The sequence below is a fragment of the Myotis daubentonii genome, chromosome 14, assembly GCF_963259705.1.
Source record: "Myotis daubentonii chromosome 14, mMyoDau2.1, whole genome shotgun sequence".
Classification (NCBI taxonomy): Eukaryota; Metazoa; Chordata; class Mammalia; order Chiroptera; family Vespertilionidae; genus Myotis; species Myotis daubentonii.
The window spans coordinates 19080642-19101864 of NC_081853.1; the positions used below are offsets into that span (position 1 = coordinate 19080642).

The window sequence follows — 21223 nt, forward strand, 5'->3', positions numbered from 1 at the left end:
GGACGGGGCATCAGCAGGACCACAGATGGAGAGCTCCCCAGGCTTCCTGTGGCCGCAGTCTCCACCCGTGACCCAGGGGTGCCCTGTGCTCCACCGTGAGCCCAGGGAACTCGCAGTGAGCAGAGCTCGCGAGAGGCAGTCAGGGAGGCCCGCCCTGCTGCTCTGCAGGGCGGGTGTCTTTCCTCTGGAATCAGGGGAGGGGTAGAAGAGAAAGAAAAACAAGCCCAAAGCGGTCAGCCTGGGATGGACTGTCACAGATGGACAGCCCCTACTGCCACACACATTCCAGCACCCACATTCATAAACACGAGTCGCTGCCAGTCCCAGCACCTCCCGCTTGGAAGTAGAGCAGCTGTCTCTTGAGGGTGCAGGCTCCCCAGCTGTCTGTCACCAGGGCCACAGCCCCCTGGGCAGAAGTGCTCAGCGATCCCCTCTCATCTCCGAGAATAAACTCTGAAGCCAGTGGCTGTGTGGACCTGAATCATCGGGGTCGGGGAGCCGGCCGGAGCAGGGGGAGTGACTTCCCAGGACGCGCAAGGGGACTATATAAGCTCCGGAGGGCTGGGCACTCAGATCTCTCCCACCAGCTACTGCTGCCAGAGAGGAGCCTTCGGAGCAGCTCTCACTCAGCACCCACCATGTCCCAGGTAGGAGGGCCCAGCACGGTGTGTTGGTGCGGTGGGGGTGGGGGGTGGACAGCTGGACACGGTCATCTCTGGCAGCTGTGTCTTGAGCTGAGCTCCAGGCATAAACACAGGAGCTCTGCAACCCCTGGGAGGTGGGGAGTCCCCGCCCACCTTATCTGAGGGACCCTGTTCAGCTTGGGTTTATGGCATTCCGTGGCTTCTTAGGAGGGGTAGGGAAAATGGGTGGTACTTCTAGATCTTGGATGTGAGGAAGCTGCTCGCGGAACTGGCAGTTTGTGCACGTTTATAGCCGTGTGTGTGTGTGTGTGTGTGTGTGTGTGCGTGTGTGCGCACATGTGAGGCTGGATCTGTGGGTGTACATTCTGCCCGGGTGCCTCCAGAAGGATGCCTGTCTGTAGGGTATACTGTGTTGCCCAGGAGCCCAGCCAAGGCTCAGGGACCAGGGAGTCTGCGCCTGCCCCTAGGGCTTAGGAAGGAGGAAGGCCTCAGACTCCCGGACACCTGGGGTTGAGGGAGGGTAGACACTGAGGCTGGGTGTCCCAGTCTGCTCCATGGGTAGATGCTGACGGGAATGTGACTTCATGGGCATCTGATTCCTCTACCCCGTTCCCACCCCAGAGCCCGCAAGGTAAATCCTGGCAGTTTGGGAGGAGAGGGGCAAACCCAAGGGACCCTCTGCACCCCCCGCAGAGCAGGTCTTGGTATTCACCGAAAGCCTGGAATTCAACCTCAGAGCGAGCGCCTTTCCCCTTTGCCCACTGTGCCCAAGCTCAAGCTTGGTCAGCCAGGCACACAGTGTGAGGCCACGGCTCCCAGTCTGGGGAAAAGGACAGAGAGACTCAGGGTTGGGGGGTCAGGGGGCGATGCATCGTCTGGAAGGCTTCCTGGATGAATGGGGCCTTGGACTGGCTTGAATTGAGTGAGCAGAAAGAGGTGGGAATGAACGGGTCTCGGCCTGAAGGCCTGGGTTCTAAGAGGCTCTGGTCTCTCCAAGGCTGGCCCCGAGGGAGCCCCCATCAAGAAGAAGCGCCCCCCTGTGAAGGAGGAGGACCTGAAGGGGGCCCGAGGGAACCTGACCAAGAACCAGGCGATCAAGTCCAAGACCTACCAGGTCATGCAGGAGTGTGGTGAGTGTTCTCAGGGGACTGGGGGCTGAGGGGGTGCAGGTGTGTGTCAGTAGGAGGGGGTGAGCTGGGGGGTCCTATGGGTCTTTTCTAAGAATCCAGAGCTCAGGGGCTCCCCACAAAAGAGGCTATCTGTCGCCAGGAGGCTGGGCTGGGGCTCTGACCTCCCCATCCTGCCCGCAGAGCAAGCCGGCGTTGCCGCACCATCTGTGTTCAGCCGCACGCGGACCGGCACTGAGACCGTCTTTGATAAGCCGAAGGCTGGACCTGCCAAGAGTGTCTTTGGCTGAGAAGTACACGCCACGCCACCCCCTGGGCACTGACAACACGTAGACACAGGAGTCTTTCCCAAGAACTCTGTCATGCCAGCACACCCCTGCTCCCCTGTTGCCTCTGGGACTGCCACACCTCCCCCCTCACCCTGGCCTGTCAGCCCAGGCCCTCTGTGCCAGGCCCTGGGAAACACCAATAAAGAGGATGCCCAAGCGGCCCTGGCATTTGGAGAGTGTCCTTGGGAACTGGCATGGGCCCTGCGTGCGGGTGGGCATGGTCTGTACCCTCCATGTCTTTGAGAGGGTCCTTATGATCCTGAGGTGCTATTGTCACTGCTCCATCCTAGCAAGAGCCTGAGGTGTGGGGATCTGGTGCTGATCTGTGTGACCTCAGACCATCTCCCCTCTTCTGAGGCTGTTTCCCCTTGTATGTGACAAGGGAGGTGAGCTGAGCCCCAGTGCACAAAACAGGCCACATGTACAGAGTGAAGCAGGTGGGCCTGGGCTGCCCCTCCCCCTGCCTTCCACAGAAGCCAGCCAGATGCTCCTCAGGACCCCAAGGCTCTGCAAGAGCCAGGGACCTTGCGGGCCGCCTCCCCCTGCGCCCTTGTTCCGCCTCCTCACCATCTTGCATGCCTCACAGACAAAGCCACTCCAAGGCTCCTGTGGCCAGTGGCAGTCTGCTTCCTGAGCTGCTCACCTCCCAACTCCAGGTGAACCTCCCTTTGTCCCTCCCACAGCTCTGCCTGAGGCCTGGGAAGTCTGGGCTCTGGGCTTGTGTGAGATCTTTTCCTCTTCAGGCCTCAGTGTCCCCTGTGTGCATGGAGCTCTCAGATTCAGGGAGTACGAAGGCCTGTCCAGCTGTGACAGCAAGACCACGGACAGTCCAGGGCTGGGCTGGCAGGGCCTGGGCTCCTATGTTTGGCTGAGGACTGTGCCCTTAGGCCCCCTGCCCTGCCTGTCCCCTGGGCAGGTTGAGCTGGCTGCACTGAACCTTTCCCACGTCCTGGCCTACCCTCGCCTCCTTATATAGCTGTTCTCAGGCTGGCCTGTGTTCTCCGCCCTGAGGGAGCAGACCTTCTGTGGGGACAGGGCCTGGGCCAGCTCACTGGGCTCCTTGGGGAGCCTCCTCCCCCAGCGTGTCAAAGGCGGTATGGCCCCCCCTGTGATGCCAATCATATCAGAGCCGAAGGGCGAGCGGTGCCGTTATGCACAGAGATGAGGCTTCTGGCTGGAGTCCCCAGAAGGAAGGGGAGCAACCACAGGCAGCTCCAAAGTCCAGGATGCCCTTCTCCCAGTGCCACCGCAGGGCTGATGGAGGAGACCCCTCCCAGCCCTCTGCAGGCCCGTCACTGCCCAGGGTCCCAAGATAACTGCCCTTCTCCCTCCCCAGGCGAGTGTCAGGAGTCCTCCTTCACCAGCCCAGGATGTGGCACCCGCCACAATTGTCTGCAGCATCTTTACCCCATCTGTGCCCATTGGCCCATGGGCTAAGCTTTCCCTGAGCCACCAGGGGCACACGCACCAGCAGTGTCTGGATCCTGTTATTTATTCATTTTTATTGCTCTTTGTTTTTAGAGCGTTTCCACTTTAGCCCTGGCTGGTATGGCTCGGTTGGAGAGTCGTCAAAAGGTGGGGGGTTTGATCCCCGGTGCAGGTGCCTGCAGGAGGCAGCGGGTACATGTTTCTCTCTCACATCCATGTCTCTTTCTCTTCCTTTCTCTCTCCCCCTCCCTCCCCCTCCCTCTCTCCCTGCCTCCCTTCCTTTAAAACTAATTTTAAAAAAAAAAATCATTTCAACTTTATTAAAGGAAAATCTAAAGTCATCGGTAATCCTACCCCAGGGCTGGGGCCACCGTCCATGGGTCTGGGCTGGTGACAAGGGCACTGCCTTGGTGTGCTGACAGAGCAGCCATCTGCCCTTTCCCCTTCAATCCATGACTCATGGATCCCTTGGCATGACTGACCTCCATGCAGGTCACCGGTGTGTACAGGCCACCACAGGGAATCGCCCCCTGAGGAGCTCTGTCCCTTCTGGTTTGTTCCACACGTTCAGTAAATTCCCCAGAGGGAGGCCTCTCGGTTTGTGTTGCCAAAGTGCAGGTCTTGTGTTGGGGGCCTTGCTGGAGTTGCACCCAGAGCCCAGGCTAGAATAATGGGGCCTGAACAGCAGCCTGGGGCCCCAGGAGAGAGAAGGGTCTCCTGGGCCCAGCCTCTCTCACCCCAGAAATAAGGCAGATCCACCCTGCCTTGACCCCAGCAGGTATTGCCCCACTCAGACACCCCAAGGAGTGCTCAGGGCCTGTAGGCCCCACTGCCCAGTCACACCAACCTGGCCTGCAGGCTCATTCCTCCCGGAAGCTGCCCCCGCCCTCCTCTTCCCAGCCACCCCTCGGTCTCCTCCAGGCTGGCTGATGGGGAGTGGGCTGGTTCCCTGTTCTGTCCCAGGCCCCAGGGCGCTTGTTGGTGGACAGACTGGTGTAAAGGGTAATGGTGACCTGGGAAGGTTCTAGACCTTTCAGAAGGTATGCCAGTACCTAGCTCCCACGTGAGCCTGCCTTTCCTCAGTATAGCAGGTCCTGGAATAATGTCGTTTTATTCCGCCTCTTTAGGTTATGATGTTGATGAGGAAAAATGTCAATTCCTAGTGGGGCCACTGTGTGGAGTTTATTGGCCTCCCATGTCTTTGGGTTTTCGCCATGGTTTCCTCCCACATCCCCAAGATGTGCACGTGAGGTGAACCGGTGTGTCTCCATCGTTCCAGTCTAGTGTGGGTGTGTGTCAGTGTGACCTTTGGTGGAGGGGTGTCCTGTCCAGGTTGGGGTCTCACCTTTTACACACTGAACTGCTGGGAGAGGCTTTGGGCATCCGAACCCCTAAACTGGAATAAGCAAGTTGGAAAAGCATGATCTCACTTGGTTTTATGAATCTTTCTTAAATATAAGAATAGCTCACACTGATTTCAACATTTTGGATTTTTATCTAGAAGTTTGGTGATGCTTTGTGACCAGAAATTGGCCACAGGAACTGAACTGATTTCTAAGGTGAACATCATTTCACTTAAAGTTGCCGTTTCCAAGAACCTATCCTGATGTCACTGAGGACTTATTGTGCACGTGTCTGTCCTCAGCCAAGGTCCACAGGACATTCACTTATCTGAGTCCACTGCAAGGTTTGGCTTGTTAATTCCAATTTTTCTGGAACCTGCCCCCAGAGGGGCGGAGCAGCAAGGAGGTTACTAATTCATTGCCCACTTTCTCTCAAGTTCAGAAGCAGCCTGCCAGGCACTGGAGCCCAAATGAAGCCCCCAGGCCCTGCCCGTGCCTGTGGCATCGTGCTGGTCCTGCTCTCGCTGCTGGCTGTCCTCCAGATCACCGGTGCCCAAAAGGTAGCGGGTGCCTCAGGCACCTGTGTGTGTGTGAACGTGCAAGTGAGCATAGATCGGTGTGTGTGCAAAAAAATGGTGCTGACCATCCACCAGGCATGTCTCCAGGGTTTTATGGACACACACACCCCCTCTCCCCACACCCCAACCCCCTGCGCTAGAAGGGGTGATCCTAGTCCATGTTCCAGGTGAGGAATTGCTGTCTAGCAAGTTGCCCCTGGAGGCCGGCAGTGGGGCAGGGTGGGAGTGGGGATCATGAGCCCAGCTTGCCCTCTTTCCCTGGCTGAATGGCCTCAAGGTAATGACGCTGCCTCTGTCTCCCTTTCTTCATCGGTGAAGCAGGGTAGTAATAGACCCTATTCGGAGGTTTGTTGTGAAGATGGAACCTGTAACACTATGAAGTGCTTAGTACAGTGCCTGGCACAGAGCGGACACTCAGGTGTGTAACAAGCCGCTCAGCCAGGCACCCACCTCTGCTAGGCAGCGTGTGCAGGTGAACAGAGCTGGCATGTACACAAGTGTGTCGTATGCAGGCTGGCAGATGTGTAAGGCTTCTCATGTGTGCACATGCGAACCTTAGACCTGGGTGGAAGGGTAGGTGCCTGGGTCAGTGATCTGAGGGGACTGACCGTCTCTGCAGGGCCAGGGCCTGGGCTGCAGGGCAGGGCAACTGGGGGTGTTGCCCACGGCTGCAGGGAAAGGGGGCAAAGGAGAAGGCTCCCAGCTCTTAGGGACTGGACCCTGGTCATCTCCCGATTCTCCCAGCTCCTGGAGGCCCCTGTGGGGACTGGCAGGAGCGGTTCCTCCATTTCTGGTCACCAGAAATCAAAGGACTTGTTTGCTGCCCTGACACTTCAGAGCGAAGACCTTGAGCTTCCGGATCCCAACCGGGGCCAGGAAAAGTGAGAGTCCCTCCCAGACACACTGGGGCTCAGGCTCCACCTTCCATCCCCTGTGTGTTGACAGACTGGCCCCTGCCCCCTGGCACTGTAGGGTGGGGAATGGAGCACAGAGCTGCCTCTTATTTCAGAGAAAGATCCACAGGTGAAATGCCTCACGGGGTTTTTCCTGAGGCATCCATCGCTCAGTCTGGGTAGGGCCAGGGCTTGGTTTGGGACCTAGGTCAAGGCCTGCTCTTGAAGAGCATGGCTCCAAGCAGGGCTGGTGTTGAAGCAGCTCCACCCCCCTCCTTCACTGCTCCAGAATGCCATCGACATCTACAGCCTCACTGTGGACTCCAGGGTCTCCTCCCGGTTTGCCCACACGGTCATCACCAGCAGGGTGGTCAACAGAGCAGATTCCATGCAGGAGGCCACCTTCCAGATAGAGCTGCCAAAGAAAGCCTTCATCACCAACTTCTCCATGTAGGTGCCTTCCCGCCCCCTCCGCATCCCCTCCCCATCCAGCACTGCCATCCCCTCCCAGCATGTCCCTCAGGGAGAGAGGACCTCCTCCTGACAGGAGGTGTGTGCTTCCCCCTGCAGGCAGGACAGGAACCAGAGGCTTTATCAGGAACTTATTCCCAGAGATGTTCCCCCATCCCACACTCCCTTCCTTCCTCTTTTCATCCTTCCACCCCTCCCTCCTTCTATCTCTTCCTCCATCCCCATCCCTCCCTCACTCCTTCCATATTCCATCTATCCCTCCATCCCTTCCTCCTTTCACCCCTCCCTCCACCCACCTCTGCATTCCTCCCTGCCCTGTGCTGGTGGGAAGAGGGTTCAAAGCCTTTTAGCCCTGTGTCTCCCACTGGCCTGGGAGCCTGGCATCTCCCTCCTCCTCAGTCTGCCCCACACAGCTGGGCACTTGGCTGGGTGCAAGCGCAGCTCAGAAAACCCATGCTGGTGGTCGACAGGTTCCTCTGGGACAGTCTATGAGATGGAGGGGCAATTGGAATGTGGGGCCAGAGTGGAAGGGAGAAGAGAGGCCAGGACTTAGCTCAGCCCTGTCTCCTCTGCAACCTTCCTCTCCTGTCCGTTCAGTAAAACGAATGTTCATTTCCATTGTGCATGCCTTGGGGTAGATGGAGGCCTGGCACACCTTGCTGAGGCTGCCCGCCCTTAACCCGGGCCCTGCACAGTCTTATACACAGTAGGTGCATGATAAATGGGTGAGGTCCAGTCCAGGTAGGAGTCACTCTATCAGGAGGCACAGCAAGTCCCAGAGAGGCTCCCTGGAGGAGGTGGGATTGGAGAGTGCCTCCCCCCCACCAGACTCTTGACAGCACCCACCCTCCTGCCCCAGGATCATCGACGGTGTGACGTACCCAGGGAACATCAAGCAGAAGGATGCAGCCCAGAAGCAGTACAGTGCGGCCGTGGCCAGGGGGGAGAGCGCTGGCCTCGTCAAGTGAGCCCAAGGGGTGCGGGAGACCCCAGTGGGGGTGGGGCAGAAGTTGTCCCTGCCTGTAGTTCTGCTTCTGCCTCCAGTGTCCATACCCTACCTGGTGTGGAGGGGCAGGCCTGATGCCCTCCTCCCCCAGGGCCATTGGGAGAAAGATGGAGCAGTTCCAGGTGTCGGTGAGTGTGGCCCCCGCTGCCAAGGTCACCTTCGAGCTGGTGTATGAGGAGTTGCTCAAGCGGCGCCTGGGAGTGTATGAGCTGCTGCTGAAAGTGCAGCCCCAGCAGCTGGTCAAGCACCTGCAGGTACCTGGAACCTCCTCCTCCCAGGAGGCCTCCTGGGTGACCCCTGTGCAGCTGAGGGTGGCCCCCCTGTCCCCTCAGCCTCCTGTGAGGCCCAGCCCTGGCTCCTGGCTAACCCAGTGACCCCTTCTTCTCCCAGATGGACATTCACATCTTTGAGCCTCAGGGCATCAGCTTTCTGGAGACAGAGAGCACCTTCATGACCAATGAGCTTGCAGACGCCCTCACCGTCTCACAGAACCAGACCAAGGTGGGCCTCCACAGTGGGTGGGAGGGTAGCGGCCTGTCTTCAGGCTTCCCTGTGAGCCTGGATCCCCAGAGAGTGGGACAACTGGGCAGACTCTCTCAGCTGGGGGGCTTCTGAGGTCTCTGTGTCCGCGCTCACATGAGGGAGATAAGGGCAAGGCCTAGAGGAAGACGGTGGGTGCTGGCTTGACCCTGAGTTTAGGGGGCGACTGGAAGAGGACACTGACCTGAGGGTCCCAGGACCAGGGGGAAAGGCGGAGGCTGGATCATACACATCCTGAGCCCTGGCTCTGCTCACACGGCTCCGGAGCAGAGGCTCCTCGCTCACACCCATCCACTGTACTGAGGCCGTCCACCTGACAGCCCAGCCCGAGAGAAAGTTCCCTGGGATTTGACCTACGGGGAATTCTCATCCCGGGTGATTCTCAAGTGGGGTGAGGGGTGTGAGTGTGGCCTCGCTGTTCCCCCAACATCAGCCCAGTCGGACTTTCCTCCAGGCTCACATCCGATTCAAGCCGACGCTCTCCCAGCAACAGAAGTCTACAGAGCAACAGGACACAGTCGTGGATGGCGACTTCATCATCCGCTATGATGTGAACCGCACCCTCTCTGGAGGCTCCATTCAGGTGCGTGGGCTCCAGGGGAGAGCAGAATAACCAGGAAACCCACCCGTCCTCAGGAGCCTGAGGCTGGCTTTTGCAGAAGAAAAGGCAAAAAAAAACTGCTCCTTCTGGTCGGTGTGCACCGAAGGCCACAGACAGAAAACATGCGGTTTAGTTATGCTGTCCCTGAAAGAATTCCCTTCCAGAGGCAGAAAGTTTCATCTGCTAAAGAAGGTTTATTACCTCTAAACCGCCTCAGATATTCAAACGAATAGGAGGCAAAGTGGAGTAGAGTTCTAGTGGGTCATGCATAGCCAGGAAGGTTTCAGCAAAAGAGTAGCTTGACTGAGTCCTAAGATAGTGAGGAAGACAGGGGGCCAAAGGGTGAGGGTGAGTGGGAGGAGATCAACTAAAAGACTTGTGTGCATATGTGCATAACCCATGGACACAGACAACAGGGTGGTGAAGGACTGGAGGGGCTGGCAGACTGGAAGAGCTCAGTGGGGGGGAAAAAGGGGAAACATCTGTAATACTTTCAACAATAAAGAATTTAAAAAAAGATGACGAGGATTTGGGGAGGTTAGCAATGGGACTGTGACAGAGGAGCTTAAAATGAAGAGAGGATGGGGACCCAGGGATTTGGGGTAAGGAGGTGGGTGGGGCAGGGCAGGGCAGCGCTGCAGTTCTCATCATTGGGGTGTGTCTCAACTCTGGTCATAGATCGAGAATGGCTACTTTGTGCACTACTTTGCCCCCGAGGGTCTCTCCAAGATACCCAAGAATGTGATCTTTGTCATCGACAGGAGTGGCTCCATGATGGGCAAGAAAATCCAGCAGGTGGGTACCACAGGCCACGGTAGAGCCCTGAAAACTCTCAGATGCCTCAGACCATCAGCTCTGGTCTAGCAGGCAGACCCTCCCTCCTCCATCTTCCTGGGTAGGAGGCTTCCAGAGACCCAGGTTGGAGCTGGTCCTGCCCCTGGAGCATTCACCACATTCCCACTGCAGGTGTGGGCCCGGGGTGCAGCCCAAGGGCACATGAACCCCCAAGGAGGTCCCACTGAGACACCCACCTTGTTTCCCCTTCCCTTGACCAGACGCGGGAAGCTCTCATCAAGATCCTAGAGAACCTCAGGCCCGAAGACCACTTCAACCTCATTAGCTTCAGCAGTGAAGCAAGCCCGTGGAAGCCATTGTTAGTGCCAGCTTCCACCCAGAACGTGGAGGAGGCCAAGCAATATGCTAACAGCATCCAGGCCCAGGGAGGTGAGCGCCAGGGCAGCCCTGCAGGGTGGGGGCATCCGGGCACAAGCTCCACCTGAGAGCCATCCTGGGATTGTGTGTCCTCAGGAACCAATATCAACGATGCAATGCTGTTGGCCGTGCAGCTGCTGGACATAGCCACCCGGGAGGAGCAGCTGCCCTCAGGGAGCGTCTCCCTCCTCCTCCTCCTCACTGATGGCGACCCCACTGTGGGTGAGAGCACAGCGGCAACTCAGGGCACAGCCCAGAGGGCATCGCTGGGGCTCCATCCTGGCTTGCTGGGGGACCTGGGGAAGGGAGGGAATCCCTGAGGCCTCTCTGGCTCTGAGATTCCAAAAATATCCCCTGAGCAAATCCCTGTTTTCTCACTCCTGTCCCCAAACACTGGGTCCAGGCGTGACCAACCCCACGAAGATCCAGAAGAATGTGCAGGAGGCCATAGGCGGTCAGTACAGCCTCTTCTGCCTGGGCTTTGGCTTCGACGTCAGCTACGCCTTCCTGGAGAAGCTGGCGCTGGACAACGGCGGCCTGGCTCGGCGCATCTACGAGGACTCGGACTCCGCCCTGCAGCTGCAGGTGCCAGCCTACCCCTGAGGGCTGGGTGAGTCAGGGACGACCCTGCCCGGCCCGCGTGACACCCCCCACTCTGCAGGACTTCTACCAGGAGGTGGCCAACCCCCTGCTGACCACAGTGACCTTCGAGTACCCAGGCAATGCCGTGGAGGAGGTCACGCAGGACAACTTCCCGCTGTTCTTCAAGGGCTCTGAGATGGTAGTGGCCGGGAAGCTCCGGGCCCAGAGCCCTGATGTGCTCTCAGCCACAGTCAGCGGGCAGCTGGTGAGTGTGGCCAGCCATCTGGCGTGGAAGGGTGGCTGCAAGAGGCATTCGGAGGGGCTAGGCCAGGGGTGGGCAAACTTTTTGACTCGAGGGCCACAGTGGGTTCTTAAACTGGACCGGAGGGCCAGAACAAAAGCATGGCTGGAGTGTTTGTGTGAACTAATATAAATTCAAAGTAAACATCATTACATAAAAGGGTACGGTCTTTTTTTTTTTTTTTTTAGTTTTATTCATTTCAAACGGGCCAGATCAGGCCCATGGGCCGTAGTTTGCCCACGGCTGGGCTAGGTTCATGTTAGCTGCTGGTGCTTTCCTGGAGGCTGGGAGTTCCCAAAGTGCAGAACACAGGGTGACTAAGGGGGTGACATGTCTTTGTTTGAGTAATTACATATTTATCCTAATGTATCTTCTAAGAAATAGAACTCCAACCGCAGACCTAGCATCTAACTGGTAGTCTTACTTTGGACAAGGCCGAGTCAAGAGTGTTAGTCTGTTTAACTTTCACTTAAGGAAAACCTTCAAATAGATCGCTGTGCAGGATAGGACATTTGTGCAGGTGGATAGGACATTTGTGCAGGTGGACAGGACATTTGTGCGGGTGGACAGGACATTTGTGCGGGTGGACAGGACATTTGTGCAGGTGGCCTGCAGGTGACAAAGGTGTGGCAGGCCCGGCTCTGGTGAGAGACAGGGGAGGGCGTCTCCAGCAGCTGGGATGGGGTCTGGTCAACATCGCAAAGGCTTTTGGCCGCCAGGGAATTGTGACAGGAAAGGCTGGAGTTCCTCTGCCCACACGCCCGACTTCCCAGGCTGCTGGCCAGGTCAGCCTGAGAGCAGAAGGCCCCACCCCGGGGAAGGAAGCAACGGTCCACCTGAAACTTGGGCACATGCCTCGCTGTCACCACTGGACAGTGCCTGGTCCCAGCAGGGGGCACCAGCTTAGTCAGGGGCAGCCTAATGGGGTACAAGGGGCTCCAAACCCTATCAAGGCCTGAGCCCTCTTTCGAACTGTGCGATAACTGCTGGGCAAGGCACTTGTCTCTGTTTCCAGAGTCTCCATCTTTGGGGTGGGGCCGTCTTGGGACCCTTTCTGCTATAAATGCATTTGCTGCTGCTTCTGCACTGGCCTGGGGTCCAGATCCCGTCCTCATTGTCCTTCCTCCCAAAAGCTGCACCTGATCTGAGTCCCTGGCTTTGCACCTGTGATAGTTCCTACCTTTTCTCTCCACCTCCTTCTCATCCTTGGAGGCTCCGTAGCTGAGCCCCTAACCCCCCTAAACTCCCTCCCTGCTCCCCACCTACTCGAAGGGAATGCAGTCCTCACAGCCAATTCCTGGGACCTGCCCAGTCCCAACTAGGTTTCTCATGGAAGTGCTGGGAAGCGGCAGGCCAGGTGCGGGCATCAGGCCCTCACTGCTGCCGCCTGGCTGGGCCCCTTTTTCCAGCCCACGGAGAACATCACCTTCCAAATGGAGTCCCAGGTGGCGAAGCAGGAAGAGGAGTTTCAAAAGCCCAAGTACATCTTCCACGGCTTCATGGAGAGACTCTGGGCGTACCTGACCATCCACCAACTCCTGGAGCGAATGTGAGTGGCCTGCGCCCCCAAGGGCCTGCTGGGGCGGCCACACACAGCCTCAGTGTCTCCCCAAGCTCCTCATGGGTGGGACACTCCTGGGCATCTCCTAGGTATGGAGAGAGGGGGGTCATGGAGTGGTGTCTGAGATCCAGACTCTGCCAGTAGGGACCCGCCCCCACCCCCAAGGGTCTGGAAGGGAGGGAGAGTGGAGCTAGGCATCCAGGACCTGCTGGCCCTCTGATGCTCTCTACCTGCAGGGTTTCCGCATCCGATGCCGAGAAGCAGGCCCTGGAGACCCAAGCTCTGGGCTTGTCGCTCAACTATAGCTTTGTCACCCCCCTCACATCCATGGTGGTCACCAAACCTGAAGGCCAAGAACAGTCTCAAGTTGCTGAGAAGCCCGTGGAAAATGGTGGGTGTGACAGCGGGCTCCTAGCTCTGTGGCAACAGAGTGTTGACCCAGTCTCTCCCCCCCAACCCCTCCCCCTCACCCTGACCAAGACCCTAACCCGGCCACACAAACGCCCCAAACCTCCAGGAGATGCATCCCATTTCACTGATGAGGAAACTGAAGCCAGGTCTCCTGACCCTCGCAAATGCACTGCAGCTCTGTGGTGCTGGGGTGGGGAAGCAAGGGTAAATAAGCACTTTAAATGTATCAAACTACCCAATAGTGTCTTTCTCTCTCCCCATCTTTCATTCACTTTCTTTCTCTGTCTTCTCTTTTTGTTTTATCCAGGAAAGGATTCCTCAGGTAAGGCCCTAATACCTCAAAGGCTGCCGTTGGTGACATGTGGCTGGTTCAGGACCTCGGACCCCAGTCCCACAAAGTTGCTGGCCAGGGCGTCTCCAGCCCAGCCTGCTGCGAGGAGGGGGCATTGTCTGCCCAAGCACGTTGGTGCATTTAGTCACCTGTTCGTTCAGATATTGGCTGTCCTGGCGCTAGGGCACAGTCCCCATCCAGCTGGATGCACACCCAGGTTTCTCTGATTTCCAGGTCGCACTGTCTTCAGACATAGAGCCATGGGACACACAGGGTTCACATCAACAGGTAACCAAGGAGGAGAGGTAGGGGGAGGGGAGATTGACAGAACCTTGACTGTGGGTGAGTGGCTTGCTTGGCTCACCTGGCTGGTGGCAGGGCTGGGACTCAAGTTCAGGTGTGTCCATGCTGGAACTTTTGTTAGTGGCAGAAGAAACTTCAGAGGACAAGGTAGTTGGAAGTGACTGATATCCCAGCGGGGTGGGAGGAGTTCAAGAAGGGTTCCTTTTCTGGCTTTGAATTTCTCCTGGCTGAAGGGGGAGAGGCTCTCAGAGTGGTGGGTGTGGGGAAGGGAGCCATCTGCCCTCTGTACATGCGTCTCCCGGGGTGGGTCCCAGAGCCCTGGTGGTGGGGACCCATGACTCTGCTTGAGCCAAGACTGTTCAAAGGGGTCAATCTTTGTAAAGCTGGAGTTTCCCCGTACGCTCGAGTTCATGACGTGGCCGAAATGAGTGTTGGACCACCTGGACTTCCTATTCCTTCCAATTATCTTTTTCCAATCTCTAAATCGGATCCGGATCCGAGGCTACCAAGCGGGATAGGTGAGCCACTTTCTGACCTCGAGGCCTCATTTCCCCAAGGGGATGGTAAGCCTGCCTGTAGAGTTGGTTGAGAGCAAGCACCCTGCACAGGGCTGGGCACCGACCAGGCAGACTGGCTGTGGGGCTTGACATGAAGCAGTGTGTCATTTAGTTTCACTGAACCAGACTCATTACACTCTGCAGGCTGGCTCAGGATGGAACCTTCTAGAAAGGGAAGGCTCCCACCATTCCCCCAATCCATGAGTGGCCCCATGAGCTGTTTCTGATCTCCAGTCTGGATTCAGACCCAGCCCAGCACCAGGCTGGACCCTGTGTCCTCAGTTTTCCCTAAAAGTGTGCTCTCCTAGTTGGGGGAATGTGGGGCAGGGGTCGCAGGGCTGGAGCTTTGCGGGTGCAGGTGGCCGTGGCGGCTGGAGGACTGAACCTGACTGCCTTCTCCCTTTCCGTTTCCGGCCAATCCTGTACTAGCATCTTCCTTCTCCTCCGGTCCCACTGTGGTGTTTGATTACCTGGATGAAACAATGGAAGGTACGCCCCCAGACCAGATTCCCTGAAGTGGACGACCGCCCTATACAGGAAGACCCTGGGATGGGAGAGCCCTGGGGATCTCTAGGAACCTGTTACATGTTTCTCAATGTTGAAGTGGAGAAGGAACCCTGTCCACATTTAAACACTATCCCATCCTTCAGTTCCCCCTGCCCCCAACTGTGAGGAAGGCGATGCCTAAACAAAGATTTTTTCTTTCAGAAACAAGCCCAACAGCCCCACCACCAGGTAAGGTGCCTGCCCCCCCGGAGCCCCCCTTCCCGTCGCTGCCCTCCAGATGTTCTACCTGCCCCAAGAACCGCATCTGCTGCCCCAGCCCCCATCCAGGCTCCGACCTTCATCCTGCCTCTGCCTGGGCAGAGTGTGGACCAGCTCTGTGTGGACATTAAGCGCACCCGTGGGCCATTATTACTCCTGCTCTCAGACCCTGACCAAGGTGAGGCCCTGAGCAGTCACCTTCCGGAGAAACCCGCTGCAGCCAGTGCCCAAAGCGAGCTAGAGGCAGAAGCCCAGAAGAGGAGGCCAGGGCTGTTTGAGGGGCATATCAGGCTGCACGGGGTCACACAGGAGTGACTGGGCCTTGGCAGACAAGTGGGGGTTTAGTAGTGAGAGGCCGAGGTTGGCAGAAGCCCAGAGCCCTGAAAGATGGTAGTGGGACCATAGAGAGTCTGGAGGAGATGAAAGGCAAGAGGAGGGAGGTGTGCTGACCGGACCGGCTCCCCACCCCCCAGAAGGGTCGTACTGGTTGAGCTGAGGTGTCAAGTCAGACGTGGTGACATACAGCACCCAGGGATGCTCACACACCGTCCCCACCTCCGCACACCAGGCCTAGAGTCTGTTTGCTCCCTGAGGGCGCGGACCGCTGATTGGCCATCTCCCTCTTGGCCACGGCACCTAGCTCAGGGCCCCGCACACTAATGCGCTTTATCAATGTTCATGGACTTCAGACACGATCGCCCTTCTCAGAGGGCTCACCTGAAAGTGTCCATCGCTGAGGATTTGTGGTGCTTCCAAAGTCAAATGCAACCAAGGGAGGAGAGAAAAGATTGTGGAAAGCAGACTCCAGTGTGAGGGAATGCTGGGAAAGGGCAGTGAGGAGGGGCTTGGTGAAGGGCAGTTCTCAGGGACGTAATCAGAGTGGGCCATGCCTCTGACCTCTGCTCCCGGCTCTTTCAGGTCTCGAGGTGATTGGCGAATATGACATGGAGAAGGCCCAGTTCTCAGTGATCGAGGTGACTTTCAATAATCTCCAGCTGCAGGTCCATGTGTCCCCTGAGCACGTGGTAGTGACGAGTTACCAAAGGAGCTCTCAGTACAAATGGAAGGAGACGCTGTTCATGGTGATGCCTGGGTAAGCCTCAGGCGGCGTACCAGCAATGACCTCTCAGGCTACCTTAGCCAGTGCCAGTGCTGACCGGTGACCTGAGGCCACAGGCTTGGGGATGAAGTGCTTGGGCTGGGCATGAGTCCTCTGCAGTGGGCCGCCCCCACCGGTTGGGCAGAGCCATACCTCTTTTTCTCTGGGGGCACCAGCGGTTGTCCTGGGGACCTGGCTGCTCACGCACGGTCATGCCCCTGAACCGTGACCCTTGCACTCATACATCCACCCACAGACCTTTCATTGGCCACCACATATGTAGGTCTGGGTAGCCTGGCACTTCTGGGGACCAGATGTGGGTCCCCCAGCATGACCACACCTAACCCAGATCACTGTCCCGTGCAGGGGACAGTGGCTTGGAGCTACACTGCTGCTAATCCTGTGTGACCCTGGGCAGGCTGCTGAGACCCTCTTAGCCTCAGTTTCCTCACTCATGCCTGGGCAGAATCTCTCCAAGCCTGAGTTAGAGGCTAAGGAGAGACCCAGTGAGGGAAGGTGGCAGGGGAGCACTTTGCTCATTAGAAGGGGTGGTGCCCACGGGGCATGCCAGAGGGCAGCTGTCTCCGTGGTGAGGGAATGATGACAGCAGTGAGAAGTTGGAAGGCACTGTCCGCCAGGGGGAGGCTATGAAAGTCTCTCTTAGCTCACTCCTGAAGCTCTGATGGGGAGAGACTGTCCATCAAACACCTGGCGCTGGCAGGTAAGGGAGGTGGATGGCGACCTCTTCTGGGTGGGGCTGCCTCACCATCGAGCCTTCCAGAGGCAGCTCTGCGGGTCCAGAAGTCACGAGGGGCCTGGAGCGGGCCAAGGCTTGGGCCCTCTGGGAGCACTGCCCTCCTAGTCCAGCCCGTGCTGAGTACAAGGAGCCTTGTCCATGCCCCTAACTGAGCCCCTCAGTAGAGACTGGTTTCCACCTGACAAATGAGTGAGCACCTAGCTAACCTGAGGGGCTCACCTGAAAATCGCCCATTTCATACCATATCTTAAAGTTGCCTGTTACTTGATAAGTACTTGCGCACCAGAAGATGAATAAAGAGCTCCTCTTAATCATAGCGACAGGGTCCACACACTTTCACGAGCTACAGAAGATCTCCGTGAAGAAAATCAGACCACACGTCCTGTAGTGAGTCCCTTGGAGCCTGTGTAAACTTAGTGCAGGTCCATTAAGGTAACTCAGAGTTCCAGCAGGGTCTTGTTCAACGTGCTCTAAGGAGCCAAACATTCCCAAGAAAACCAAAAAGGTAATAAATCAGATTTTTTTAAGTAAAAGAGAAGGGCATAGAATCAGAAGAGACTTGCCCTTCTAGATGTTAAACATACAATTAAACACTGATCGTGAAGAGAATCTGGCACCGGCAGAGTGTGTCCGATACCCAGGAATCATATCAAACGAATTTAAGGGGAACCAAATCTAAGAAAACAGAGGGGAAGGAGCCGTTATTTTGTTTTATAAATGCTGGGATCACCAGATATCATTAACGTCACGTTGTCCCCGTTGCTAAGGAGAATGTGTAATGGACTTCCCATTCAAGGCCACAGCTGGATTCCCCCACCCATCCCCACCCCAACCGCCAGGGTCCCCTGCGGGTGTGTCCATGCCTACCTTCTCTCAGGAGCCTGGTTTCCCCACAGCCTCAAGATGACCATGGACAAGGCGGGGCTCCTGCTGCTCAGCAGCCCAGACAAAGTGACCATCGGCCTGCTGTCCTGGGATGGCCCTGGGCGGGGGCCTCGGCTGCTCCTGCGGGACACTGACCGCTTCTCTAGCCACGTCGGCGGCCTCCTTGGTATGAGCCCATGACCCTGGCTCAGGGCATCCTCAGATCCAGCTCTGCCTGGGAACAGGCAGTACCTGTGTCTCCCAGTCCCCGTGTCTTTATCCCTCACTGACCCACCCTTTGTCTCTCAGGCCGCTTTTACCAGCGCATTGCCTGGGGGCCCCCAGATGCCACAGATGACAGCAAGCGAACACTGTGGACTCGGGGGTTTGAGTTCAATGCCACCAGGTGACTCCACGCAAACAGGCCAGGGGTGGGGACTAGGAGGCTGAGCTCTTCCCTGGGGCCTCCACTCCCCTGTCCGTGCCTGGGAACTAGAGATAGTCGGGTGAAAGGTTATGCTTTAGACATGTCTGACCCAGCTCTCAGTGTGACCCACAAAACGGTCAACTCAGACCCACAGAAAACACCCCAGCCAGAGATCACTAAGGGTGAGTTGGGGGCATTAGCAAACTCCCTGAAGTCTCAGAACCCTGGACCCTGAACAACTGGCTGCCCTTGGGTGACTGGGCCTTGTCAGCCTGTGCTGGGATGGATTCTAAGGGGCCCTGAATCTCCACCTTCCACTTGCCCGACCCAAGCTCTCTCACTCTCATCCCATCACACCTGAGATTTGCTAACCACCTGTCTGTCTGTCTGTGTGTCTGTGTGTCTGTCTCTCCATCCCAGAAAGCTCAAGCTGGATTACCAAGAGGGGACGCCCAGAACAGAGATTTCCTGCTGGTCTATCGAGCTCTGGTTCTGATATCAGGAGTTATATACCCCCCGCCCACCCCATGCCACCCCACTGTGTACGAGCGCTGTCATCCTGTGACCACAGCCACCTGTGGGGTCTCAACCACGATGGGGAGGGGAGTTCCACTTATTGCAAATAAAGGCAGGTACTTTAAACTCAGGGAGTGGGCTTCTCTGGTTTCATCCAGCCAAACCCCAGGGCTGTAGAACCTCCTCCTGAACACTTAGCATCATGTGACATTGGAATCTCCCACAATCAGCCCTCAGAGGCTGTGGCTAGTAGGTCCCTGAGGAGCTTTTGGTCCACTCCCCTCATTTCATAAAATGGAAACTAATATTTAGAAAGATTGAACCACCCCTGTATATGTCACTCCAGACCCGAGCTTGGGGCCTAGGGCCGGAAAACATCCTCTGGGAGCAGAGGTTCAGTTTCAGTCCTTGAAAACCAGTTTTTATTTATTTTATTTTATTTTATTTTATTTGTTAATCCTCACCCAAGAATATTTTTACATTGATATTTAGAGAGAGTGGAAGGGAAGGGGAGAGACAGAGAAACATTGATTAGTTGCCGCCTGCACCTGTCCTTACTGGGGCCAGGAATCAAGCCTGCAACCGAGGAACATACCCGTAACTGGAATTGAAGCCAGGACCTTTAATCCTCAGGTCGATACTCTATCCACTGAGCCAAACCACCTAGGACCATGAAAACCAGTTTTGACTCTTCCTACCTCCCTTAAAAAAAGTGAACTGGGTAGAAGTTCTCAGCAAGCTTTTGGGCACCTTTCCCATGGGACTTGCATGATGCAATTTGATTTTCACACCTGTGCTCACCACCTGGAAAGGAGCTAGGCCTGGAAGACAGGAGACAGAGAGAGGCCCTCATTCCAGGAGGGAAGTGTCTGTCCCATGGAGGTGACCCAGCCCCCAGCTCTAAATCCTCTCCGATCCAAGCCCCAGGGATAGTCACCCCCAGATGCCACCCAATTTCTGCACAGTCAGAGCGCACTTAAAAAACAATTATAGCCCAGGTGGCTCAGTTGGTTGGAGCATCACCCTGTACACCCAAAGGTTGCAGGTTCGATCCCAGGTCAGAGCACATACCTGGGTTGTGGCTTTGATCCCAGTTGGAGCACATGCAGGAGGCAATCCGTTGATGTTTCTCTCTCACATTGATATTTCTCTTTTTCACTCCCTCTCTCTGTATAAAAATAAATGAATACATAAATAAATGAATAAATAAATAAATCAAACATCTCGTTGGGTGAGGATTTAAAAAAAATTTTTTTAAACAAAACCCATGGGAATAAGAGAAGAGCCAAGCAGGAGGAGCGTTGGATCTGTGACACCCTCGTGGGGAAGCTGCAGCACAGAACTTTGCTCTGAGCTTCCCCGCTGCCAGAGGAAAGCAGAAAATGAGCTCATTTGCTTGTGAAGAGGAAGCAAACCAGGTCAGCAGGGGAAAGCTCTTTTCCCAGCTCTTGAGCTCTACAGGGTGTTTACTGAGTGAGTCTTTCTGGAGGGTCAGAGGAGAGGCCCGTAGCGGGGCTCCAGCAGCAGGTTTGCCAAACGCACAGGCACACTCCAACTGCCTCTCCATCTGCCTGGTTGGCTGGCAGGGTCTCAGGCTGTTGCTGTGAGACGGGGGAGCCGCCTTGGGGACTCCCTCGACCTTCCATCTCTGACACATCTACCAAGATGAGAGACGGGGCCCACGCCCAGCTCACCCCTCTGGGACACCACCGCCTGCGCTGGGCTGTGGGGTTTGTATAACAGCAGAGGAGTCCTGGGTGACTGTCTGGCCCAGCAGCAGGGCAGGTGCCTTCTGTGAACGATTGGCAGTAGGTCCATGCCCTTCATTGTTTTGTTCACTGAGTGCTTTCCAGCACCTCCTTGGGCCAGTCCCTGGGCAGAGTGCTGTGGCCACCATGACAGACAGTGCCTATGTGGCAGCTGCCACCCAGGAACCACCAGGTGCTGCAGGGGTCCCAGAGGGAGTCACCCTTTTCTACCTGGGGAATATCGGGAACCTTCCTGGAAAGGTGTGGCTGGGGCTGAGTTTTGACGAATAAAGGGAAGTCCGCCCAGTAGAAAAGGAGGACAAGGACACTGAGCTGAGAGCCAGGACATTGTGCAGTGAGTTCAGGGTCATTGTGCAGTGAGTTCAGGGTAGGGGAAGGGAAGCATGGGGTGAGGAGCCAGTTGGAGAGGTGGAGAAACAGGGCCAGGCCAGCACTGCCTGGTGCACCTTGCATCGGGGCACGATTTCTATCCTGAAAGCCAGGGAGCCATCAGAGGACTGGGTTGAGGACAGAATCTGCCTGGAATTGGCCTGCAAGGAGGGCCTCCCTGACTGTGTTGAGGGAGGGGGAGGGGCAGATTTGGCCTGGGGCCTCCTCTGCCTTTCTGCCAACCTGCCAGGCTAGGCGGCTAGCTGAGTGGCAGGACAAAACAGGTACTTCAGGAGGACCAGAAACCATATGACGATGCCTCTTCACACCCTCCATCTGGCAGGATCTTTCTCCCCATTTCACAGATGTGAAAACTGACCTCAAGATGACTGGTTTAAAGCCACATGGCTCCTCAGCCAACCTGGGACTGAATGGGTGC

At 56.6% G+C, this 21223-nt stretch overlaps 2 protein-coding genes across 2 annotated transcripts; both read left to right on the forward strand.

Annotated features, from left to right (window-relative positions):
* The first annotated feature begins 47 nt into the window (after nt 1-47).
* LOC132215296 (musculoskeletal embryonic nuclear protein 1) lies at nt 48-2260 on the forward strand. Its single transcript, XM_059663304.1, has 3 exons — nt 48-647; nt 1642-1774; nt 1955-2260. The coding sequence occupies exons 1-3, from the start codon at nt 639-641 to the stop codon at nt 2059-2061; spliced, it is 249 nt and encodes an 82-aa protein (XP_059519287.1). The 5' UTR covers nt 48-638; the 3' UTR covers nt 2062-2260.
* Nucleotides 2261-5288: 3028 nt separating this feature from the next.
* Nucleotides 5289-19102, forward strand: ITIH4 (inter-alpha-trypsin inhibitor heavy chain 4). The gene is made up of 22 exons (XM_059663557.1): nt 5289-5431; nt 6632-6792; nt 7673-7777; nt 7911-8073; nt 8210-8320; nt 8814-8942; nt 9639-9755; nt 10016-10184; nt 10269-10394; nt 10576-10757; nt 10834-11019; nt 12465-12604; nt 12853-13007; nt 13593-13646; nt 14045-14179; nt 14363-14422; nt 14606-14707; nt 15003-15161; nt 15902-16076; nt 17736-17890; nt 18013-18109; nt 18551-19102. Exons 1-22 carry the CDS (start codon nt 5342-5344, stop codon nt 18624-18626), a joined length of 2847 nt encoding a protein of 948 aa, XP_059519540.1. The 5' UTR covers nt 5289-5341; the 3' UTR covers nt 18627-19102.
* Nucleotides 19103-21223: the final 2121 nt, after the last annotated feature.